The 25,736-nt window shown below is 46.9% G+C and overlaps 1 protein-coding gene across 4 annotated transcripts in view; it reads right to left on the reverse strand.

Moving 5' to 3' along the window:
* Positions 1-5,334: 5,334 nt before the first annotated feature.
* The window catches only part of LNX2 (ligand of numb-protein X 2), a 70,261-nt gene continuing 49,859 nt past the window's right edge, over positions 5,335-25,736 (reverse strand). For all 4 annotated transcript variants that reach the window (XM_001519442.6, XM_029048395.2, XM_029048396.2 and 1 more), the window contains 8 exons: positions 23,759-24,006; positions 21,885-22,084; positions 20,871-21,239; positions 18,528-18,680; positions 15,597-15,774; positions 11,993-12,224; positions 9,537-9,695; positions 5,335-7,676 (listed from right to left, as the gene is read on the reverse strand). In XM_001519442.6, coding sequence (XP_001519492.2) covers positions 7,541-7,676; positions 9,537-9,695; positions 11,993-12,224; positions 15,597-15,774; positions 18,528-18,680; positions 20,871-21,239; positions 21,885-22,084; positions 23,759-24,006 — 1,675 coding nt within the window. In that variant the 3' untranslated portion in view covers positions 5,335-7,540. The remainder of the gene's footprint in view (positions 7,677-9,536; positions 9,696-11,992; positions 12,225-15,596; positions 15,775-18,527; positions 18,681-20,870; positions 21,240-21,884; positions 22,085-23,758; positions 24,007-25,736) is intronic.

A 25,736-nucleotide genomic window follows, 5' to 3' on the forward strand; every position in this document is an offset into this window, starting at 1 on the left:
GGTGGCTTATTCCAGACTGCTGGGCAGACAAAACCTCCCAAGGTTTTCGTGGGGGGTATTTGTTAAGCCCTATGGGCCCGGCACTGCACTAAGCACTGAGGTAGACACGAGCTAATCGGGTTGGACGCGATCCACGTGCCTCACGGGGCTCACGGTCCTCCCCGCACGCTTTTGCTTCTCCCACACGCTTCAGAGCAGGTCCCGAGCCTGGGCTCTGGGTCCAGGTGCAAGATGATTCTCCGGGGGTGAATCCTCAGGCCGCGCTTGAGGCCACGGAGGGTCAGCAGGGCCAACGCATAGCTGACATGTTGCTCTGTCAGCCCTTCTGGCTCCAGTGGGTGGGGAACACTTGGTGTGACTGCTTCACCCTCGGCACCCCTCAAAAATTCGATGCTTTTCGCCCCCACACCATTCTCAACTCCTCCTCTCGGAGCCCCATGCCGGTAATGCCAGAGTTCACCTAACGACCCCAGTTCTCTTGAAAACCCAGTCGAAAGGTAAGTGAGGTGAGTTGAGGGAAAGAGAGGTGAAAGCAACAGCAAGGGACGCTTCTCAGCCACAGCAGCAGCAAACTCTTTTGTATGGGGAACAAGAGGAGAATTAGCGAGGTGGGAGGGAGGAGACAGAATAGGAGCTGGAGTAAAGGTGGGAAAGGACGGGGGCAGAGAGACCGTCCTTCATGGCAGAGTTACAACTCCTGCTGACTCTACTGGCTTCCTCCGCCCCCTTGACTATGTCAGTCAGTTGTTAATAATAATAATGATTATGGTATTTGTTAAGCGCTTACCACGTGTCAAACACTGTTCTAAGCACAGGGGTAGATACCAGGCAAGCAGGTTGTCCCACGTGGGGCTCATAATCTTAAACCCTCCGCACACTGTAAGCACTCAATAAATACGATTGATTGACTGAATCCCCATTTTACAGATGAGGTAAGTGAGGCCCAGAGAAGTTAAGTGGTTTGCCTAAGGTCACCCAGCAGACAAGTGGTGGAGCCGAGATTAGAACCCACATCCTCTGACTCTCAAACCCGTGCTCTTTCCACTAAGCCCGCTGCTTCTCTGGGTCTACCAGCACCTCCCCGCCTTTGCCCCCGATGCACTCATTAAAAGAATACCTCAAATTTGAACAGCACGTTTCGATTTTCCAAAATGCTTCCTCGCTATTGATCCCATTTTATCTTCATTCCATCCCTGTGAGGTAGAGAGAGGCCGGTATTACTCTCCTTGTACCGATGAGGAAAGTGGGGCTCAGAGAGTTTAAGTGACTTACCCGAGGTCACCCAGCAGGCCAGAGGCAGAGCTGGGACTAGAATCCAGGTGGTCACATTCCCAGCCCCAAGCAGCTAAATGATGAAGGTTCAGAAGCGGTCCGGGAAAGGGCCAGAAAGGGAGAATAATAATAATATTGGTATTTGTTAAGCGCTTACTCTGTGCAGAGCACTGTTCTAAGCGCTGGGGGAGATATAGGGTCATCAGGTTGTCCCACGTGAGGCTCACAGTTAATCTCCATTTTACAGATGAGGTAACTGAGGCACAGAGAAGTGAAGTGACTTGCCCACAGTCACACAGCTGACAAGTGGCAGAGCCGCGAGTCGAGCCCACGACCTCTGACTCCGAAGCCCAAGCTCTTTCCACTGAGCCACGCGAGAAGAGGGACTAACGTGAATTCTCTTGGGACGGTTTAGGGAAACCTAGTTAAAGTCCCCTAAAAACCCACCTCTGAGTAATCTAAAAACCTAGCCATCTGACATTTCTAATGTTTCTTAATGGAGCACACAAGACATGAATGTTTTATGGAGCTCTCCCAGAGACTAAAAGCCTTTTATTTAAAGAGAGAGACGGAGGGACGGTGGGGGGGAGAGGGGGAAGGGAGAGAGAGAAGAGAAAAGAGAAAAGAGAGAGAAATATAAAAAAGAGAGAAATAAAGAAGCCCGGGGAAAGTGGATGGAAGGAAGCTTCTGAAACAGCTGGGCTCTTACGAGTAATTTAAGTAAAAAGATTCTACGCCACAGGTGTCTTCCTCCCCCTCTAGATTGTAAGCAGTGAACATGTCTGCTAATTCTGTTGGATTATACTCTCCCAAGGGCTTAGTACAGTGCTCTACGCATAGTAAGTGCTTAATAAATACCCCTGATTGAAATGGAGATCAAAAGAAAACTTTGTGTTTTGGATTCCTCTGAGGTGGGTTTCCTCTCTCTGAACAGGACTGAAAATTCCCAGGCAGCAGCAGGAATGGTTTTCGGGGAGAACCTGAGTTTTCACTGATTTCTCTCTGCCATTCTTTCACTTCTTAATGTTAGTAAAGTTTTAGGATGGCTGAGCTGGGGCACCTGGAAGCTAACAGGCAAAGCGTTTGAATATATAACCTCTTTAGGTCCGAGTGGCTTCTGTGTTACCATAGAAATAAACTGCTAAACGCCTTTAACTCGAGTTGGCTCACATTAGCCAATTACAGAGGAGCTGTCATAAAGCCTCTGGAGAGAAGATGGATCCTTCCTTTGTTTCACGAAAGGGATTCAAGAGGACGAGCTGAATTCCTAAAACGATAATCAACCTGGACCCTTTCCCTGCCCAAGTCCCACCTCCTCCAGTAAGGCTTCCCTTATTATGTTCTAACACCACCTTGTTTGCCCCGTCCCCTTCCCGCCACTACTTAAACATTTTATCCCATCCTCTGGACTTATGTCTAAAGTTACATTCGGTTGTATAATTATTTATGATCAGAGGCGTATCAACGTGGACTAATTACGAGGGAGTGACCAGCCAAAGCGGAGTCCAAATGACATTCCTCCCTGAGGGGGAGGGGAGCGAGGGGGGCAGATGGCCAAGGCCAGCGACTAGGGACGGTGCTGCATTCCTGCGTTGCAAAGGAGGGTGAGAAGAGCAGTTTAGGGAGGGTGCCTGACAATGAAAGCAAGGATCCGGCCCCTCTGACAGGCTTGGGAGCAGGGTAGTCGCTCTGAAGGCCAGACTCATCAGTAATAATAATAATAATGTTGGTATTTAAGCGCTTACTATGTGCAGAGCACTGTTCTAAGCGCTGGGGTAGATACAGGGTCATCAGGTTGTCCCACGTGAGGCTCACAGTTAATCCCCATTTTACAGATGAGGTAACGGAGGCACAGAGAAGTTAAGTGACTTGCCCACAGTCACACAGTTGACAAGTGGCAGAGCGTAGAGTCGAACTCATGACCTCTGACTCCGAAACCCAGGCCCTTTCCACTGAGCCACGCTGCTAAAGCCCAGGCCTGAGACAATGGATGCCCTCACACCCTACCTGGAGGAGTGAGGCCTGACCTGAGATAAGAGAGAGAAAAAAGGGGCTCCTTTGGGGGAGAGAACGCTACGTTCTCTCCTGCCTCGCACACGCATCGAGAAAGCAAAATAAACGGCGACAGGCGATACAAACATCAGACTTGACAACACATCACCAGTCACAAGGCGGCCGGGAATGTATTTCCCACACTGGCACCCACACAAAGGTGAATTCCAGTGCCAACATCAAGAGTTCAAAGGCCAATGCTGTGTTTAGAAGACGCTCAATAACCTCTGCTGCCGCTCACCCAGAAGTGGACAGGTGACAACATGGTGGGAAAGAGCAGAGCTGGCAGAGGTGATGGGGGTGGAAAGGGAGGTTGTTTTATGTGAGGAAAAGAAGGCTTTGTCTTCAAAGTAGGGTGTTAATGCGAGAATTCTGGACATACCAATTGGCCCCCAGAGTGATTTCAGCAGTGTGACTTAGTGGATAGAGCAAGGGCCTGGGAGTGAGAAGGACCTGGGTTCTAATGCGGACTCCACCACAGCTGCTATGATACCTTGGGCAAGTCACGTAACTTCTTTGTGCCTCATTTAGCTCATCTGTAAAATGGAGATATGAATGTGAGCCCCATGTGGGACAATCTGACTACCCTGTATCTACCCCAGTGCTTAGAACAGTGCTCTGCACTTAAATACCATAACTATTATTACTCGCTTGATGGGCAGTGACCAGAGATTGGGAGTGACCCTGGGCAAACCATTAGCCCTGGAATCAACTCCTTCCTGCGGGTTCTCAGCCCCGAAATCTCGGGACCGTGGCTCATCCGTCATTCCTGGCGGAGACCCCGTCACCGTTAGGCTGGTAACGGAGTGAAGCGCTCCTGTTTTGGCGTTCCACCTGCCTGGCCATCACCATCCTCAACATCACCTTTAGACCCGGGTGACTAAGCTTGGCTCAAGCTCAGTTAACCACATTTGCCAGGAAGCGTTGGAAACTGCTGTTCCAGGTCCCAAATCCCCGACTAACTACTAGGTTTCGGGTCTCCTCCCAGCAAGGAACTGTCTTACACGCAGGACGTCGGAACACTCAGGAGCCCTCCCTCCCCTGTGGGTGACACGTCTGAAAAATCTAGGTGGAGTCAGTAATCACTGGAGTACTACTCGGCACAGCTCTTTGCACAATGCTCTGCATCTACAAGGCACTCAGTAAATACCACTCATTGATTTGGAGGGTGCTTGTGGCTTCCTCAGAAGCTAGAAAAACCATTATTGGTCCCACAGCACGTATGTATAGATACGTAATTAATCTATTTATAGTAATGTCTGTCTCCCCCTCTAGCCTGTGAGCTCATTGTGGGCAGGAATGTGTCTTTGGTTATATTATACTCTCCCAACTGCTTAGTACAGTGCTTTGCAACGATTAGTCCTCAATAAATACGATTGAATCAACTGTTAATGCCTCTTAAATGTTCAGCCCTTAAGAATTCTACAATTTAGTCTCTCTGGGGTACGTGGGGTAGGGATCGCAATTCCTTTGTTCTGATTTTCCCTGTAACACATGGAGACATTTTTGTGTCAGTGTCTGTGTGTGTTGGGGGTAGGGGTTCATTTGTATCTTGTTCCTGATGAGTTTCTGAGGGTGACCCCGCACATAGATCAGTATATACCTATGGGGAAGTGTGTGTGTATATGCGCGCACGCATTCAGGGTGCAGAGAGGGTTGAAATTCCAGTAACCGATTGGGGGAGTTTGTGATAATTTTGCCAGCCTGTGTAATTTTGCATTTTGGCATACGTTCAGTACCAATTCGGTGTTTGCTTTGTGTGTTCAGGAGTCCCGGATGGGGTGGCGAGGACATCAGAAGACCCTCCGCCTGGTTCCTATGGTGTGTGTGTGTCGCAACTCAATGCTGCAGTGGAGGGTGGCGTGGGGTGAAGGGTTCCAGCAGGATGGTTAGTGGCCTTCGGCAAACATACCTCCTGGACTTCCTGCTCCCGACATCTGGACTCAAAACAGCCCTAATTGAAGATTTCTTCCCGGAGAGATCATCCGTTAAAGAATGGAGCAGATGCTGTTGTCGTGGCAGGATGACTTTTATTTCTGTTCACCCTTCATTAATAACATACCGTTAGATAACCACATCTGAGATACCTGTAAATAATTTAAACTGAAGGCACAGAAGAACAAACCAAAAGGTGTCACTTCACGGTCGTAAAGGAAAAAAGCGATTTCGATGGCGAGAGTATATTCCGAACAAGTTCCCATCACCAAACATCATTCCGATCAAAAGCTGCAGCTCGCCCGCAATGAGACCCCACCCCCAAAGCCAAGTCATGCTTCTCATGATGCAAAAAATAGAAAAATGAGACTATTTCCCTCTTTAAGGGGTCAAACATATGCTATCTGGTTCATAACGGAGTGTTTCGTAACGAATGAAGCAGTGGAGGGGGGTTGCTGTTGGCCACGACACTTGGAGATGACACACTTTTTAGAAAACAGTTGAAAACATAGCAAAAGTAGGTTATAAAATTCAATTTCTTTTGTGAGTGGGAGGAAACTTTTTCCATGTTAAGAAGAATAACAAAGCATTTTCACCTCAGGTTGCTTCAAAAGCCAAGGTTCATCTTACAGTAATATACTGTAGGGGAAGCTAGGCTGGATCCTCGTTGTGTACAGACTAGACAGAGTAAGAGTGGCCCCAGATAAAACGAGGACAGCTACTGCTGCTCGTTTCCTTAAGAGGGGCTTAAAAAGTGTTTCATTGCAAAAGCAGCAGGAATTCTTCAGTGACATGCCATGAAAGCGGTGCGATCACTTTTACGTGATCGCATGTGAGAGATGGAGGTTCATGCTTGACCAGGTACTGGAGTGATTTTTTTCAAATTCATTCTTGGGTAATACCATTCAGTACAATACAGATGGGGTCAGTTGGCAGTTAGTTTGGACTCTGAACTAGGTCTCTAACTGAAACTTCTTCAAGTATGCAGAACATTAACAACGTTCAGATTTTGCTACAACTCAACATGCCATTTCCAACAGGTCCTTGAAATAAAATAACTTTAAAAAAACAAAACTGGTATGTTTAAAGAACGAACCAAAATATGCCCGTAACCTTTTTTTGGGGGGGGCCAGAATGTGATGATCTCAACAGCAAATTATAGGACAGTAACCCAGGAAGCGAACTGTTCAGCTCCCAGAGATAAATTCTCTGTCTTTTTTACATAGAGGCATCTATCTACTTCTTCAGTGGAGGAAATAACCTGGGAAAATAAGGTTCTCGATTCTCCACAGGACTCAGGCCGGGAAAGGATTCTGCCTCCCACTTAATTGCGGTAAACGCTTTGATAAGAAGGCGGTTTTACCTTCAGAAGAAACACTGGCTTGTCGGGAGTCACGAAAACACGCTTCTGCAGAAGGTTGCCGAGAACGATACAAACCTTAAAAATGACACTATAAAAACAACCTGATCAAAATTTTCGAGTATTACAAAACCTTCCTTTGGAAAGAAGAGTTTAAAGCTGACTGTTGTTTGTGTAGGTGCAGTGGATTCACATTAACTGACTCAAGCTCTGAGACCATCATTATCTTCCTCCTCCCCTTTCTCATCATTGGTTAGACCATTATCGTATTCCGAATTTCCTAACAAATATTCCGATTATTGCACGTCCTGAAAAATCTCCTTAGAAATATCGGGCTTGGGCCCCTTCTAAGAACACATTGCAATCGAAACAAAGGAACTGAAAATCACCCCCTGAAAGGGACGGGTCTTTGAAATGTTGGCACCACCGAACGCCGCGGATGATGGCGACCCCAGATGGAAACGATTCCCTTCGGGAAACCGGCTCTGACGCACGGCGGCAAACTCCATCCCCGACAGCATCACTGACACCCGTCTCCCTCCATGGAGGGCGAGCCCACGGCTCACATTTTCCTACTCAATCTGAAAAAGGCTAAGGGCAACCACGCACCTCGCTGGGTCGGTCCACGACGGGGAGACCCGGGAAGCCTCATTTCCCAATCACGGGTTGCCGTGGGACCACTCGGAACGCTGAGGAAACGGCGGAACGAAGCTCCGAGGAACCGGCTGTTTCGAAGAGGAGACGAGGGTGGTGAGGTTTGAAGGGGCCCTCGGAAGGGAGGAGAATCTAGCAGACTTTGGCCCTGGTTCTTTGACCAGCTGTATCTGTGTGGTTTAGAAAAACACCGCCTCTAACAAACTGGAGGTTTTCCTCTAGCTTTCTAGAAAAATAAGACGCGGGAACCAAACCGGGGTTCTAGGCCTATATGAGGCTTCCGGGCCAACAAATAACGGTCAGAGTTACTTTATTCCTCTGCTCCTTCAGCATGGGGACTAGTGCGGAATGGCTCATGCCAACAGTGGAGAGTCCATTAACGGCCACAATCATGTCACCACACCTAGACAAAACAAACACACGCATTACTGCTGCGGCTAGCCCACCGACCTGTTTCCTGGACGCCGGAGACGCAAGAAACCCACCCCGCCCCGGTCACCGGGCCGAGTCCTCTGAAAGAACAGGAAAGTGGACAGGGTACGTGTCTACAACTCTATTGTACTGAACACTCCCAAGCGCGTACTACAGCGCTGTGCACACGGTAAGCACTCAACAAAAACGACTGACTGATCGAATAAGATCGAGTGTTTGTGGTACAGCGCGTTTGATGAGCCAGAAAATATGAACGCGAGAAGACTGAAGAGTGTGACTGATGATCAGGTCTGGATTTTCCCCGGCTACCCACAGCAAGAGGCCCGGAAGCCGGGGTTCTGATCTCTCACGATCCCAGCACAGATGAGCCGGGCAATTTAGCCAGGGGCCGAAAAGGTCCACGGCCTGAAAAACGAAGGTGATTTTTTTGTAAATGCGCAGGTAGTAACTGTCCCGCAACAAGCCACGGCCCCAAGTTAGGTACTGTTCCAAGGTCTCCCCGTGACCGGCCACTGGACAGCCACTGTCAGCTCCCCAGATGTCTCTGGTTCCCCAGGACGCAGTGTTTGGCCTCTCCCTGAACCCGGCCGAGAAGCACAGGGAGCAGGCTGGGGAGGAGTGCGCCATCAAGAGAGAGTTTCTCCTCTTAGAGGCCTTCAAAGCTGGGCCATGGAATGGTACGGCTCTAGTGGATAAAGCATGAGCCTGGAAGTCAGAAGGAACTGGGTTCCAATCCCGGCTCCGCCACTTTGCTGCTGTGTGACCTTGGGCAAGTCACTTCTCTGGGCCTCGGTTACCTCATCTGTAAAATGGGGATTAAGATTGTGAGCCCCGTGTCAGATAGGGACTGTGTCCAACCTGATTAGCGTTTCTCTATCCCAGCGCTTAGAACACATAGTAAGGGCTTAATACCGTTATTATTATTATTACCATTATTCTCTGGCAAAGAGAGGCGGGTGAAGGGGAAGGAGGGAACACAGGTCACAGAGAGAAAGTGCAGCTTAAGCAACGAGTCCTACTTGGTCAATCGATCAATAAATACGATCGAATGAATGAATGAGTCCTACTTGTGCAAATCCGGTGTTCCACAGGGGCAAGAGCAAGCAGGCAGATGCCCAGCAAAATACGAGCAGCCACATCACCTCCCCCAAAGTCAGATCAGGTGCACAGGGGTAAGGCCAGGTCTGCTCTCCTGACTCACCACTGTACTGTCTCAGCACTGTACTAAGCACTTGGGAGAGTACAATATAACAAACATATTCCCTGCCTACACCAGGGCTAGATCTCAGATCGGCTCTTACCCTGACAGGACACTAGACACTCTCCCAGCCCCTTCTGATGCTTACTCAGAGGGGTGACCTAGTGAAAAGAGAAAGCCTGGGAGTCAAAGGACCCGAATTCTCCTCCCAGCCCCGCCCCGGTCTGCTGGGTGACCTTGGGCAAGTCACTTCACTGTGCCTCACTTTCCTCATGGTTAAAAATGGGAATTAGATCCTACTCCCTCCTACCTAGACCTAAACAGGGACTGTGTCCAAACTGATATCCCTGTATCTACCTGAGCACTTAGAACAGTGCTTGGCAAATAGTTTATGTTTTACAAATATCATCATCATCATTATTATCATCCCTGGGCCCTGAAGTTAAGCCCGGGCGCAAAGCCTGCCAGCTGAACCGTTAGTGATGGCAGGTTCTCAGGCACAGCCATTGCCAGCTCAAAAACATAGAGATGCCAGCTTTAAGCCGGAATAGGGATCCTGCCTGCCACCTAAAACATGAAGAAGGTACACTAGATAGCGTAGCTCTCATACTAAGAAAGCGGAAGTGGACTCACTTTAATCTTCCATCGTAATAGGCCGGAGTTCCAAGGACAATGGTTTTAATGAAGAAAGGCTGGTTCGTGTGGTTTTCCTCATATCCACCTACAATGCTGAAGCCCCAGCTGCCCAAGTTACTTCTCCGTAGAACCACGTCATGGCAGCTATGAAGACCGCTGTGAAGGGGGATCACCAGAGGAGGGGAAAAAAAAATAAGACCCACATCAGCATCATTGAATTGGCATACGTAGCTCATTACCCATTATATCCACATCGTCAGCTTGAGACTGGACCAAGAGAAGACTTCGGGGGGTAAAACTAGCTTACCGTTCTCCCTCAAGAATAACCCGGGGAATGGCATCGCTAATAAGCGACAACCGCACTTTCCAGATGTTGTGGAGCCGAGCTAGATGATGGTAACCCTAGGAGAACGAAGGATTGTACGCACGTGCATCTCTAGACTGAAAACTCGTTGTGGGTGGGGAATGTGTCTACCAACTCTGTTGTACTGCCTCTCGAGGTACCGTGCTCTGCACACGGTAAGCGCTCAATGAATATCATTGATTGACTGATGCACTGTCTCTCTGCCTCCCAATTACACATTGAATTATCGGCTCGCGCCAACTGATGCTTATTCCCCTGTCCATTGAAGAGGAGGCCAGCAATGCAGGTTCTAGTTGCTTTAAGCTTAACCTCTAATGTTCACATTTTCCTTGTGGAGCTAATTATTTTACGAGAAAAAGCCAGAAAAAAAAATCTATCAAGCGATATCGACCGAATATACCATAATAGCTCCTTGATAGTAAGGATCGTATCTTCCAACTTCAGTACATTCTCCTAAGTTTTTTTACAGGGCTCTACCCTAAGTAGGTGCTCAATAAATATGATTGATTGAACTGGATTTTCACTGGAAAAGTTGCATATTGTCTGGGGTGCCCTATCCAGGGTAAGTAGCGAGAGGAGAATAACTGAATTATCTCCTCAGTGGAGATCCACTCTCTTTCCAGAGAGACAGAGGTGGGCCAGAGTGTTGCTTCAGCCTGCTTAGATTTGAAATGTGGAGTGTTTAGGCCTTTGTGAGCTCTCCAGGGAGGAAAGGGGAAATGAAAACCAGATTATTCACTTTCTATGTTAACCCCTGAAATAGATTTAGATCAGCCATGGAACCAGATGCCTCAAATTGGCCCAGTGACAATTTATAGCACAGTTTTGCTTTTGTGCCTGAGAACTGGGGCAGTCAGAAAGAGCATGGGGAGAAGGGGCCTCCTGGCTCAGAGCTGGATTGTGTTGAACCTAAGTGTAAAACAGGGGCCAATTCGACTCGCTCATCTGAAGGGATCAGTGGATCTTAAACTTTCACCTTGTGGCCCCCTCGAGGGACCCTCCACCCCACTCCCCTCCCTCATCGTCCCATCCTGCAAAATGTGACAGGATGGAGTGGTCCTGAGGGAGAAGCAGGATGATAGAGATATTAAAGGGGAAAATGGGAAAGACACAGGAGGTGCTTATAAAATCGGATAAAAATGAATACCCGAAAGGCAGTTTTTTTTCCTAGGAGCCCTGCTGCCCCTACCAACAGACTGATCCCCACAAACTGAAAGTGGCTCCTGAAGCTTCAAGTCACTGCTAGGACAAGGAGGGCCTTCTGCCATTCCTGTGCAATATGCAGAAGGCTTCTTCTTTTCAACTGTGGCCCTTCAGATCTTGTCGTCTGAAGCAGTGTGGCTTAGTGGAACGAGCCCAGGCCTGGGAGTCAGAGGACCTGGATTATAATCCCGACTCTACCACATACCTGCTGTGTGACCTTGGGCAAGTCAATTCATTTCTCTGTGCTTCAATTCCCTCATCTGCAAAATGGAAATTCAACACCTGTCCTCCCTCCTGCTTAGACTGTGTGGGACCTAACTGCCTAGTATTTACCCCAGCACTTAGTACAGTGCTTGGCACGTAGTAAGCACTTAATGAATACCACGATTATTATTATTATTTAATCCCTTGGGTGAAGTAGGCATGACTACATTGCATGGGGCTGTTCCTGAAGCGTCAGCTGACACAGAAGCCAACAGTTTGGCAACTTAGACATGTAAACCAAAGAGAGAACAGCTCTGACTCCCAAATACTGAATCTAGTCTTTAAATCCTTACATGCCTTGGGGCCAGAGATTATTTCTCTTTTGATCATGCACCCTCAAGACCATTACGATCAATTGTGCTAATGTTTCCCCAGGATAGAGGAGAGGAGTGGGTGTTTTTGGGAGAGGAGCAATGTCCCCAAGCCCCCACTTTTGACCTCAAGGGCAACCACAGAAAATTTTCCTTTTTCAACTGGTCTAACTGGGGGAGTGGTAACATGGGAAGGGCTGTTTTTAATGCTACCTTACTCCTGCCATTCTTGGAGTTTATGTCTCCTTAAAAGAAGGATGGAGGAAAAAAAAAAACCCACACACAGGATGGAGGAAAATTATCATCAGTACCTGGGGAGCCCAAGCCACATGACCCAGGACGGGGACCAGCTGGCGTCGTACTCGTTTTCGCTGACTGGGTTGGGCTGCTCCCCGTCTCCATGGGTCTGTTCTTCAACCACCTGGACTTCCAGCGCTTTGAGGGCTACGGCCGAGGACGCGGCGCTGGCCTTCAGCATGGCCACTGCCTCGCTGTGACTTAAATTGGTCAGATCGATACCATTGATGTTCAACAAGACGTCGCCTGGGGAGGGAAGAGGAGCAACAGGCAACTCGTTGTTAGACTGGAGGAAGAACTCCAACAGAACATCAGAACAAGAGGAAGAGACCAGTCAGTCAGTCGGTCAAATTTATTGAGTGCTTCCTGTGTGCAGAGCACTGTACTAAGCACTTGGGAGAGTACAATATAACAAACATATTCCCTGCCTACAACAAGCTTACTGTCTAGAAGAAGAGACAGACATTAATATGAATAAATCAATCACTGATAGATACATAAGTCCCCCATGGGGGACTGGAAAGGAGGATGAATAAAGGGAGTAAGTCAGAGTGATGCAGAGGGAGTGGCAGAAGAGGAAACGAGGCCTTAGTCAGGGAAGGTCTCTTGGAGGAGATGTGCCTTCGATAAGGCTTTGAAGTGGAGGAGGGTAACTGTCGGATGTGAGGCGGGAGGGCTATCCTGACACAGGGGAGTCAGGAGAAAAGGAAAGAGGACAAAGCCAAGAGTATCCATTTGACCCCAAATAGCGATGAAAACTCTGCTCGAGCCAGAAAATAAAGCTCCAGGTACCAAATGAAACACATAGCTCCATCATTTGTCTGCTGTGTGATCCTGGGCAAGTTACTTCACTTCTCTATGCCTCAGTTGCCTCATCTGTAAAAACTGGGGATTAAGACTGTGAACCCCATTGCGGCATCAACTGCTTCCAACCTGATTATTTTGTATCTACCCCAGCACTTAGTCTCTACTAAGTAGCCAGTCACGTAGCAAGTGCTTACCAATACCATTAAAAAAAAATTATTTGGTTGACAGGGGATGGAGGGGAGGGGAAGCATGCAGGAAGCCATGATGGAAACTGTCCCAGTTTAAAAATACTTAGTTATGCCTTTGAATGACCCAAACATATTCCTAACCAAGTACATCACTAAAGACACACACACACACACACACACACACGCGCGCGCGCTCAGGTGCTAAGAAGTTAGGAAGGTGAGAGAGATGAAGGCAGGGGTGTGATTACTGGCGTGAATGGCATGTCTGGAGCCAGTCCTGGAGCCAGGGACGGATTCATGAAGGTGATGAGATCTGGGCAATGTTTGATGGAGGGGAGTGATAGGGTTTTGGCAGAGGGGAGGCCAGTTGCTGCTCCAGAAGATATGCCGATCTGGATGGGGGAGAGGGTGAGTGTTGGATGGGGTTTAGTCTCAGCTCGGATTTCAGAACGGAATAGGATCTTTAAGGTCCTGTCTCTGGGCAGGCAATAGGCCCCCAGGATTCTCTGGTGGTTTTCCAGAAAAGCTAGCGATTCAGCGCCCTCGGTGAGCACATGAAACAGGGTGGAATCGGAGGGGCAGGCGGGTAGTTACAGGCTAGGGGACGAAGTAATTGGTGGCAATTAAAATTAACTGCAGGGTTCCTATGGCAATGGGGACTGAGGCTATTTGCTGAAACGGGGAGGACAGATTAGAAGGAAGACACACAGAGAGCAGGAAGCCAGAGTGGACAGCGGAGAAGCCTAGGGCAAGGTAATTAAGGCCTGAACAGGACGCTGGGAATGAAGAGGAAGGGGGAAGGAAAAATACCCTTGTGTCCGTCACAGGTAGAAAATGAAAAACTGGGACAGGGTCATCTCCCCTTGAGGGAGAACAGCATCCAGTTGGTGTGAGTTGTTCTGCCATGTAACAAAACGAAGAGGAAGGGCAACTGAGGATTAGGTAAACGGTTAAGAAGCAAAGGATCTATGCAAAGGAAGAACATCTACTAGAAGAGAATGTTCTGGAAACGGGCTTTCCCAAAACTTACATAACATGAGGCTTCACATTTAGCATCACCAATTATCCAAGGTAATCCCACATTTCATAGAGCTTTAATTTTCTCAGATTAATGGTTGGACTCCCCCTCCCCCCAAAAACACCCAAAAACACATTTACAGTCTTCTCCCCATCTTGTTCCTTCTTTCTCATTTAACCCCATTGAGGGCAGGGGTCAAAAACTCAATATGAATTATGAAATTTATGTCATCATGAGAGCAGCCAGCCTTGAAAATCCTTGCAGTGGTAAAGCAAAAGATGAGAGGAGGTCAACTTCTTGCATTGTTTGAGCACATTTCAACCACAACATTAAACAGAGGAGGAAACAATGAGGCCTCGAATCCTCCTTCAGGCACTTGTTTCTGAAAAAGGCTCTGGGCAAACAAGTGCAGAAGCGTACTGTTGCTTAAGGATAGAATTGTGAGTAAAGCAAAAGATGAATACCCACGGGATGAAGGAAGCAAAACGTTAACACCCTAAGGCCAATGCAGAAAGAGAAATGGGCAAGGGAGGGGTGGGGTAAAGGAGGGGACAAAGGAGAGGAGTGAGGCTAGAAAAGAGAAGAAAAGGGGAATGAAGGCGAGAAAGCACTAACAGTTGCATCACTAGGCATCTAATAAACTTTAATTCATGCTTTCCAAATAGGCTAAATGCACCTCAGTGTTACACAGAGCTCTTTCAGAGGGTGCAAATAAAATTAGTTCAGTTGTGGAAAGGAGAGGGAAGGATTTAGTTTTAAAATGCTGTGAATCATTCTTTGTGACTCCCTTTAGGGCAGGAAAAATTGCATTATTTTCTTATTAGTCTAGACTTTTGGTTGAATTGTGTTTCTGGTTCAAAGAAGAGAAGGGAATTTACAGGAAATGAAAAGATGGAGACATGTGGAACAGATGGAGGGAGGTTGGAGTGGTATGCTATATATAGGGTCGCTGCCAAACAAATGAAGAAGTTTTAAGGAAACCTTTAAAGCTTCCCCACACAACTCGCTCACTTTACTCTGAATCAGTGATGGCGGTCTGCAATTTTAACTTCTCAAAAGTGGTCTCCAATAGTTTGGACCACATGACCACCGGTCATATCTAAGAGAAAAATTCTGGGCCCCGGCTCTGTGCACACATCAGCTGGGCGCCTTCATTCTTTGGTATCCTTTATGGAGCCTAAAGTCGACATAAAATAATAAAGTAGCAGTTCAGTTTGACTGGATCATCAGCCATTTCTGGATCCCTCAGGGGGTTTCAGTGGGTTTTTTGCCACTGCTCATATCCCCTTATTCCTGAGGCAAAGGAGGTACATTTTTCTGGGTTGAATACCTGAGCAGGGGGCCGGCCTGTTGATATTTTACATCTGGGTTAGAATAAATTGTAAGCTCTGTGAGGGCAAGAAACCTGTACCTGGCTACCACTGCACTTTCCCAGGTGCTTAGCTCAGTGCTGAGCATTCAGGTCCCGCTCAACAAGTGCCATTGATCGAATGTTTGGAAAAATATCCTCAGACCCTCTCGGCAAAGAAAGGAAAGGATCGAGAAGACCCCAGGGGTCGTTGACTGAGAAATGGTGTTGCTGGCCTCAGCGGAGGCCTAACCTACCTCGCTTGATTCTGCCATCCCGGGCCAGGCAGCCGTGTGGAGGAACGCTAGTCACAAAGATGGGCAGCTCGCCGCTCTTACTCCCTCGGCCTCCCGCCACCGTCATCCCCAGGGACTCGTGGGGTTCCTTCTTCACAGTGATGTGCTTCTCCTGGCAGGTAACACACTGGGAGAGATCCTGTGGCAAGGCACCAAAAACATTCTGAATAATCAGCAACATGAAGTGGAGGTAAAACCTCCCCCGCAATCAATCGTCTTTATTGAGCGCTTACTGTGTGCAGAGTACTGTATTAAGTGCTTGGGAGAGGACAGTATAATAATATAACACACACATTCCCTGACCATACGAGTTTACACTATAGTGGGAACAACAAAATGATCCAGCCTTGAACCTTAACAATGACTTGGGCAAAACCACCTTTCTCTTCCTCCTCTGGGCTGAAAATAATCGACAGCACTGATCCTCTAGAATGCCCAAAATGAGCTAATGCCATCTAGAAAGTGACCACTCTGTCTTTCTTGCCTCCACTGAATAGGATCGGATTAACAAGTGCTCACTGCACAACGTCGGACAGGTATAGATCTAGCCTATAGAGTAGGATTTTCTTTTAAGTAAAGAGAGGTGACAATAGAAACTGACTTTAAGCATGCAAAATACTATGACACAGTTGGCGCTTAACAAATACCATAAAATTAGTTGCTGAAATAGGAAAGGGAACGGATGCAAAGCCCTAAGGAAGTAAAGCTCTATAAATAAGTGGCTGTCATTTTTTACTCTTAAAGGTTATTATTTAATAGGATCTACTATGCAGTTTATCCGAATTTTACTGGACAATTGCAGGAAAAGGACAATTTTCCCTTTGCTCTTAGACATAGAGAATGTATTGGGGATTCAGCTTCCTTTGCTATTTGTTTTATGAGAGTCCTCAGACTGACTCTGTGAGTCACTTCCTACCCTACTCCTTTGGAGCCCGAGCCTGAAATCCAGTTTTCAGGAGGTCAAGCATGCCTTTCCTTCCTAGAATTATAGCAAACTCAATTTAACACATCTGAGAGACCCTAGACTTATGCTCGTTCTTCTGAAAATGTGTTACACTGGAAGTGACGCGGGCTAGCATGGGAAAACCTACACAAATATTTAGTGAAATGTTCTCAACAATGAAAAGCTTGTACTGTGGCATTTGTCAAAAAGACAGTTGACCAGATAATCTGTAGGACCTTATGGGCCAAGTTCAGTATAATCACATTCTCTGCATTTTGATCCCACCTTTGCCAATGTTGAGTGGAGTATTTCTGGGGACAGTGTTATGTTTATATCTGTCCCTCCTGAAAATACTGCTATTTGCTTGTCTGTCAGATCTGGAGGTTTTGTAGATTTATTTTTATTAGCTACACTACACTGTGTAAAAGGCTCATTAAAGGGGCCTGCAGTTCAAGCAAGAATGAAAAGCATGGGCTTAGTTATGCATGACTTCAGTAGGCCTGGCTATTCAAATGATTACCGTAACATCTCTTCTTTGATGGCATGTGCAGTATGGTATTTGGCATTAGGAAAACAGTGGAAAATACTTTGAACACTTGTACTCTCCCAAGCTCTTAGTACAGTGCTTTGCACACAGTAAGAACTCAATAAATATGACTGAATGAACGAATGCTTTCCAGCTCCTCCGCTACATGAGGTGAGGACATAAAGAGCCATGGGTAGGAACTATGAGAGAGAGAAAGGAGGGATATGTATTTTCCCACCTCAGCAGAGTAGTTGGGAATCTGAGAAAAGGGGTCTTTCCTGGCTTGCGGAGGAGGGAGGAGGAGAGGAAGGCATAAAGCAGTGTCTGAAGGAGAAACTATCCCTCCTGGATTACTCCATCAGCCTCCTCGCTGACCTCTCACTCCAGTCTCTCCCCGCTCCAGTCCATACTTCACTCTGCTGTCCCAGATCATTTTTTCTAGAAAAACATTCAGGACATATCACCCCGCTCCTCCTAAAACTCCAGTGATTGCCCATCCACCTCCGCATCAGACAAAAACTCCTCACCATTGGCTTTAAAGCACTCCACCACCGCCTACCTCACCTCGCTTCTCCCTTTCTACAACCCAGCCTGCACACTTCGCTCCTCTAGTGCTAACCTTCTCACTGTGCCTCGATCTCGCCTGTCTCGCTGCCGACCCCTTGTCAACATCCTGCCGCTGGCTTGAAAAGCCCTCTGTTTTCATATCCGACAGACAATTGCTCTCCTCTTTCTTCAAAGCCTCTTGAAGTCACATCTCCTCCAAGAGGCCTATCCAGACTAAACACCATTTTCCCTCATTCCCCCACTCCCTTCGGCAGCGCCCTGACTTGCTTCCTTTGCTCTTCCCCCCTTGCAGCCCCACAGCACTTTTGTACATATCTGTAATTTTATTTATTTGGATTGATGTCTGTCTCCCCGCCTCTAGACTGTAAGCTCATTATGGGCAAGGAATGTGACTCATTGTTGTACTGTACTGTCCCAAGCGCTTATTACAGTGCTCTGCACACAGTGAGCGCTCAATAAATACAACTGAAAGAATGAATGAGCAACAGCTCACACCAGAACCTGGGTTAGGTGAAGCATGCTGTCTTTTTGCACACGAAAACAGCTCAAACGGGAAGAGAAGCACCGTGACCTAGTGGTTAGAGCACAGGTCTGGGAGTCAGAAGTATCTGGGTTCTAATCCCGGCTCTGCTACTTGTCGGCTGTGTGACCACGGGCAAGTCACTTCACTTCTCTGAGCCTCAGTTCCCCCAGCTGTAAAATGGGGGTTAAGACTGTGAGTCCCACCTGATTAGCGTGTATCTACCCCAGCACTTAGAAGAGTGCCTGGCAAATAGTAAGCATTTAAATACCATTAAAAAAAAAAGTTGTGGACATCAACTACTGCTGCTGCAAAGGGGGTTTCTGGATTTCTCACCCGATGAGAGCTGGGTCTGCTTGGATACGGTGACTGCGCCTGGTGCTGGATCTGGCCCCCGCCATTACCGTTCGTCCCCGACTCCCGGATACTGGTCCCGGTCTGGGCTTTCCCGGGCCTGGCGATGGTTAAATTTACTCTCTCTCCACTTGCCTGGAGAAAACAAACAGAACAACGGCCAGGGCAGCGTCATTAACTATTGAAAACTAGCGGCACTAGGGAATAATTGTATTTCTGGTTCTCGGTTTGGATAAGCAATCAAATACCAAATGCTTCATTCATTCATTGATATTTAATGAGCACTTACTGTGTACAAAGTACCACACTAAGTGCAGGCGAGGAATACAATAAAGTATGAAAAATCCTTGGTCCCTGGCCCGCTTATCTGAGCAGAATCTGTTTTATTGCAAATAAAGAAGCCTCAAATGGTTCCAGACAGGTTAGCTGGGGAAATCAAAATTAAACGTATGGTTGGTCGACCAAGCAGGCAGTCGAGGTTTCATCCGAAGGGTAAGTGTCAAAGCTGAACATTCTATTTTTGACATTTAAAATCAGCCATTTGTGATTAATAGTTTGGATTAATATCTTGTCCCCACCCCCGGGGTCAGAGCTGCTGCCGATCAGGTCCTCTCCAACCAATTCAATGAGCTTACTGCTCCAGAGAGGCAGCCTGGGTCAGAAAGGTGATAGCCTTAAAGACCTCTGTGGCTGGAAGTCAGGGTCGGGCATAACGGGTAGTCGAGACAGTCCGAAGGACACGTGAGCATTCGAATGTATCTGTACAGCCGTTTGCCACTGGACACGAGTCCAAATCCCATATATTGTCTGGGCAGATACAATGTATGTTTTGGATCATCTGCTGTTTCACTAGAAGGAAGAGCATGAAATAACTGATACTTAAATATTCAAAGGTATCAGTGGGGAGTTGATACTGTTGACTGCAAGTGTCTGGTGGGAGGTTGGGAAGAACTGCATTCTTTGGGAACAAAGAACAATCACCTTGTGAATCTATTTTCGAATCCTTATGAAATCACTTTCTTCTGAAAACTAACTTCTCATGCTCGCATCACCATCTCAACCTGGCCAGAGGTTTTATCTCTTCAAACAGAGATTTCTGCCCTCCTGCCCCAATGGGTTGGCATTTTCAACCTTTTCATATTACTCCAGGGCATTGCCGTTCATGGCTACACTGGGCTAGCCGCTATTTAGCTGCCCTACATCACGAGGCTGGCTATCTCTACCAATGCTTTGATTTTCCCTTTCAACCCTCTGAGTTTCAGTTGGGTTTATTTCAGGAAGGAAAAATCAATAGAATGGTTTTGCCCTAAACAGCACTAAACCTATATTGAGTCCACATCAGATGACCACTCTCTGCTTAGGAGAGGTACCGGACCAGGTAACTCAGGTCTTCAATATATCCCGATGACGGATAATAATTGCCACCTATTCCTTGAGTTGGTGACTATTAACTTTTTCATTTTCAAAACACAAAAGCTGGCTTCAAAAGATTGTCCATTGCTAATTTCTCTTTGAAAGAGATGCTTTCCGGGTCTGAGCCTGTCCTAAGGCACGTACAAGGATCTTAAACCAAATCTGGGGAGCTTGTTCAATTCTTTCGGGGGTGGCCAGGGCAGTGAGGTTCTTTACAGAGCCTCTTCCCTTTACTTCTCTTATTCTAGCCTGCTTGACAGCTCTCCTGCGGCCCTTCTTTTGTCAACAGTGGTTATCTCCTCCATCCGTTTTTGACTGTTGACATTAATCGACCACTTCCTATATGTTTTCCACTTCCCCTCAGAAAAGAAGTGCTGGAATGTCATCTTTGGTGCCTTCCGGCAGGAAAGGAAATCCCTGAATATCTCGGAAGATCTGCTGTTTCTATTTTCTTTAAAGAAAGTTTCCCACTGACTTCTGACTCTTTAATTTTCTTGTGGAATCAGGACTTTTCTAATTGCCTATTGTCATCTGTTCCTACGTACCTCCCAGGAATGTCGTGAGAATACATTTGACGGGTTGTACACAGTTCTTTAAACTCCTCTAAAAAGAGACACTACTGTTTAATTTCAAGTTATTACTTTTATTGCTAATATAACGCCCCCCCCCTTCCCCCACCACTGTGAGATTGTAGCTCCATCCACTCCCCGAAATTCCTTAACTACTTTCTGAATGAAAGATGCTATCGGGAACCAAGTTCTACCGTGCACATCATGAGGAAGGCCGATAACGTTGTATGATTTTTCTCCAACCCTGTCAAACTTTCCCCGATTTCTCTGGGTACTTGCAACCCGACAGTCTTACTACTATTTCTGGGGGTGGGGTGTGGAAGGCGCATCGAGGGGCACTTACCTGGATAATCTGCGCTGCAAGTTCGGGCGTGCCATGCTTCAGGTCGTGCCCATTAATGGCCAGCACGCGATCGTTGCTGCTGAGTCTCCCATCTTGGGCAGCCAGTCCTCCCTCCAACAGGTCAAGGATAAAGACTCCTGGCTCGTCCGTCCGGCGAACTAACTTAATGCCCAACTGTTCGCTCGAGTCCCGCTTGTGAAGGGTCACGTGGAAGCTCTCCTCTCGCGGACAGCCGCTCTCGGGGTGATTAAGGAGCCGGCTGCCAAAGCGTCTCTCTCGGAGCACGGTGAGGTGTAGGGTGCTGCAAGGCTGGGAAAGCACCGCTCTGGCATAGTTGTGGGACACGTTGCTGATGTCAAAGTTGTTGACCTACCGAAACAAGCAAGACGACCAAAGCATCTGTGAGCAGCATTTCTTTCCACACAAGAGGCAGATCCTTAAAGACGGTGACTATTCCAATCGCTCTTTTTAAATCGGTCAGATATGCTTCTACTGAATAAACTCTTGTTTCGTCTTCTAACAAACCTTAATTTGCTGTCTGCTTGCATTAAAATCCAAATATACGGAGCTGAGGAACTTGTCTGAACTTTCAACGACTCTCTTTGGGGTAAGAAAACAAACAAACAAAAAAACCCTCCTCACACTATTCAATCAGGTTGAGCAAGTTTGGGAACAACTTATCTTACTGAAAAGGTACAAAAGTAGGGATTTTTGAGGGAGAGGTTTGAAGTGAGGACTCTGATATTTGCAATATTAATGTGGAGGAGGAAGCTGCAGTAGAAGACAATAAACACAAGCTCCTCTCTTCAAGGAAACAGACACTGCAGGCAAGTTCCCTGGAATGTGACATTTTAGTCTCCAAATTCCTCTGGTTCCCAGGACATGATCTTGTAAACTACAGTCTCCTAAACTGAACTATACATAAAACTCTATCACCTATGCATTCAAATATGTACACAGAACAGCATGGAGGAAGAAGATGCATTTGACAAGATGTTTCATTAGATTCCATACTTGAAGTATTTGGTCTCCAGCAAGGAGTCTTCCATCTCTGGCAATGATCCCGTCGCGATAAACTTCTTGGATAACAATGTTGATCAATGGGGTCTCATTGCCACCCACTATACTGATTCCTAACTCGATGTATGGATTGGACCGATGAATTTCAATTGTCGTGATTTCTCCTTCGGGTAAACTAGGAGGTTGTTGGGTAGCTGCCAAAAGTTAATAAAAAAAATGGTTAAAACTCTTCTAGATCTTAGTATGCTTTCGGCTTACAAAATGATTAGGTGGCAGGGAAATTTCGAAAAATATACAATGCATAATAAACCAAGCTCGCTCCACCATTAGCTAAAAACCTTTTAAGAATAAAGACTAAGAATAACTTAGAAGACTAAGAATAATTTAGGAATACCTTAGGCTAAAACACATGTAAAGACTCAGTTTAAAATGCAAACACGGATTGGGAAGTAGAGTTGTCTAGAGGAATGAGGGCGGGCCTGGGAATCAGAGGACCTGGGTTCTAATCCCGACTCTGCCACTTGCCTGCTGTGTTAATAATAATAATAATGTTGGTATTTGTTAAGCGCTTACTATGTGCAGAGCACTGTTCTAAGCGCTGGGGTAGACACAGGGGAATCAGGTTGTCCCACGTGGGGCTCACAGTCTTCATCCCCATTTTACAGATGAGGGAACTGAGGCACAGAGAAGTGAAGTGACTTGCCCACAGTCACACAGCTGCCAAGTGGCAGAGCTGGGATTCGAACTCATGACCTCTGACTCCAAAGCCCGTGCTCTTTCCACTGAGCCACGCTGCTTCTATAACAGACTGGGGTAAGTCACGTCATTTCTCTGTGCCTAAGTTTCTTCATCTATAAAATGGGGATTCAATGCCTGTCCTCCCTCTTAATTAGACTGTGAGCCCCATGTGGGACTGGGACTGTGTTCAACCTGATTATCTTTTATCTACCCGAGTATAGTACAGTGCCTGGCATGCAGTATGCAATTAACAAGTACCATAAAAACAAAAAAACCCTGACTTCCCATGGAACCTATCCTGGTCGAGGATCCCTGCATTGGCCTTTTCCATGTTTCTCATAACACGACTTAAAAATTGCAAGTACATTTTTGAAAAATAAAAACCAAACATCCTCCTCAGGGAATTCCTCTCACACGGCTTTCATTTCTTTCTCAATAGGTCGCACGCTTTGGAGAGCGGCTGCAACTCCTTCCAAAGGGTTGGGAACCAACAAATACATGACAGGAGGCCTGTTTAAACACATACGAAACCACAGAGGAAGATAAGCTAAGGGGTGGTAGGGGTCCATATCAAGAAAAGGAAGGAGAAAACCACCTTCCACTTGCAGTAAGGCTCAGGGTTTCTTCTCAAAACCCCCTCCTGGGAGCGGTGGCTCGGTTAGTTCCACGGGAAGTACTCTGCTGCCCTGAGAGGTGGCCCCTGCTCAAAAACAACAACCTACATGCAGGAGGCCTAGTGATTTTGGGGGTCAGGGGGGACAGAGGAGGGCAAATTTCATTCTAGAAATTGGATTTCGCACTTGAACTCCTGGCCAATAAAGACAAAACCGGAAAGGCTGACGCAATCCGCCGGAGGTCTGCGATACGGCGCAGTGAAAGGAACCGTGATAAAAATGGGGATGAGGAGAAGAATCCGTTCTTTTTCTCATTCAAGTTTCGTATCTGGAGGTTGGGAGGGGAAGAAAGAGAGTCGGTTTGTCACTAGGAATGATTATAGGAACAAGTGCGTGGTTGGATGATTTTTTTTTTTCCCGGACAGGTGAAAACTTTGCAGACTGACAAGCTTTACAACAAGTTCAGTTTGGATTCTGACAGGTGAAATATAGGATGAGGAGGGAAACGGCACGTACTGTCTGCTATTGTGCTCGACTCAAAAGCGGGGTTGTCAAAGCCAGGATCATCTGTCCACACAGGAAGAGATGTTGATGTAAAGTTCCGCTCTGCTGGCACCGTTCCTGTTCCGGCAGCATCTGGGTCTGGTGATAAAGTACCTGGGTGATCTATTATGCCAGGCCCATTTTCATTCTCAATCTCTGTCTGTAATTTGCTAGTTTTCCTTCTCTCCAGGGCAACTCTCCGGTGGGAAGCTCCAGGACACCTAGAGAGAGAACATTATGTGCTTTCAGATGAATAGTGGGGGAAAAGAAAAAAAGAAAGCGACAATATTATAGAACACAAATTTGACCCCTGGATCTTCGAGGCAAATCACACTAGGTTCCTCCAAATATTAGCTTCTTCCACCTGACAGCCCCGTCATTAGAGTGTACCCTCCCTGAGGGTAGGGGACATTGTGTACTGCACCTGCGGTAGATGCCCAGGTGTTCAGTATATAGTGCAGTGCACTCAGAAGACACCCATTTGTTGATTCACCTAGGAGGATATCCATGCACTTTATGGAGGATAGGGTCCTTTTTCCATGGGCATGGGGCTGCCTGAAGGTATGTTCTGGATCAAACCAGATCCACGGGTCCATGAAATGGAGGCCCAGGGACAGTCCCCAGAACTCTCCACTGTCCTGAGGTCCCTAGAAACAGAGTTCCTCCATGGTTAGGCCAGGCACCTCTTTCGACTTTCCCCCTCTTCTGACCCACAGCTCCTGGGAGCTCTTTGTGGGCAGGGAATGTGTCTGTTTATTGCTATATCGTACTCTCCCAAAGGCTTAGTACAGTGCTCTGCACACAGTGAGTGCTCAAAAAATACGAATGAACGAATGAAGGACTGGATATGGCCACCCCTCAAGGAAGCCCAAGACTGACTGCCCGGTCCCTGTCGGATCCTGGTGGGTTGGGATGGAACTGGATTGAACTCAATATCGCAGGTGCAAAATCGGTCAGCCAATAATGCATCTCCAGGCTGTTGGCTCGATGTTGAGTGGGAGTTAGGAAATCTGAATCTGAGAGACCTGTACTCAGCATCTGAGACCCGAGAACACCCAACCTTATTTCTCTCCATCCCAAGTTGACTCATCAGTATTTTCTCTTGGTGAAGAGTGCACGATATTGGGTTTTGGGTCCCGCAATTTATAGACCGGGGAAATATCTGCCCCTAGATAGCTCACATTATGAACAGTGCACAGACACAAACGTTCATGGAGATCAAATGACATTACCTCATCTGTAAAATAAAATGTAGGCATATTGTTTGCATTAGTTAATTACTGTCAAGGAGGTAAAACACATAAAACACTACCTAAGTGCCCAGAGACAGCAACTACTAATATGGTTAACCTGCCTAAAAGTCAGATTCAACAAAACTTCACGCAGCACTACAGTGACATTGTTGAAAAACAATCGGCCTAAGGCCCGACGAGAAACAGAAGGTTAACTTCTCAAACTTCATGATTTATCAAAATGAAAAAAGAATAATTTGACAGCTATGTAAGTGTAGTAAAATATGAGGAAGAGGGGAGGTTGAGATTTTCTTCGTCTTCTCTTTCTCCCCGCCCTTCCTTCCTCCATGCCCAATCAGTCTCCCTTTCCTGCTTCCCTAACCCCCATGGTCTAATCCCTGCCCTTCCCTAATAATGATAATAATACTAACAATCATGATGATGATAATAATAATAGTCTTTCTTAAGTGCTTACTACATGGCAAGCACCAAACTATGTGCTGGAGTAGATACAAGTAAATCAAGTTGGACCCACACACTAAGTAGGAGGCACCACAAGTATTGAATCCCTATTTTACAGATGAGGAAACTGAGGCCAGAGAAGTTAAGTGACTTGCCCAGCACAGCAGGCAAATGACAGAGCTGGAATTAACAAACAATTAATTGCATTTTTTGAGCATTTACTGTGTGCAGAGCACTGTAGTAAGTACTTGGAGAGT

This window comes from Ornithorhynchus anatinus, chromosome 20, assembly GCF_004115215.2.
Source record: "Ornithorhynchus anatinus isolate Pmale09 chromosome 20, mOrnAna1.pri.v4, whole genome shotgun sequence".
NCBI classification, from domain to species: domain Eukaryota; kingdom Metazoa; phylum Chordata; class Mammalia; order Monotremata; family Ornithorhynchidae; genus Ornithorhynchus; species Ornithorhynchus anatinus.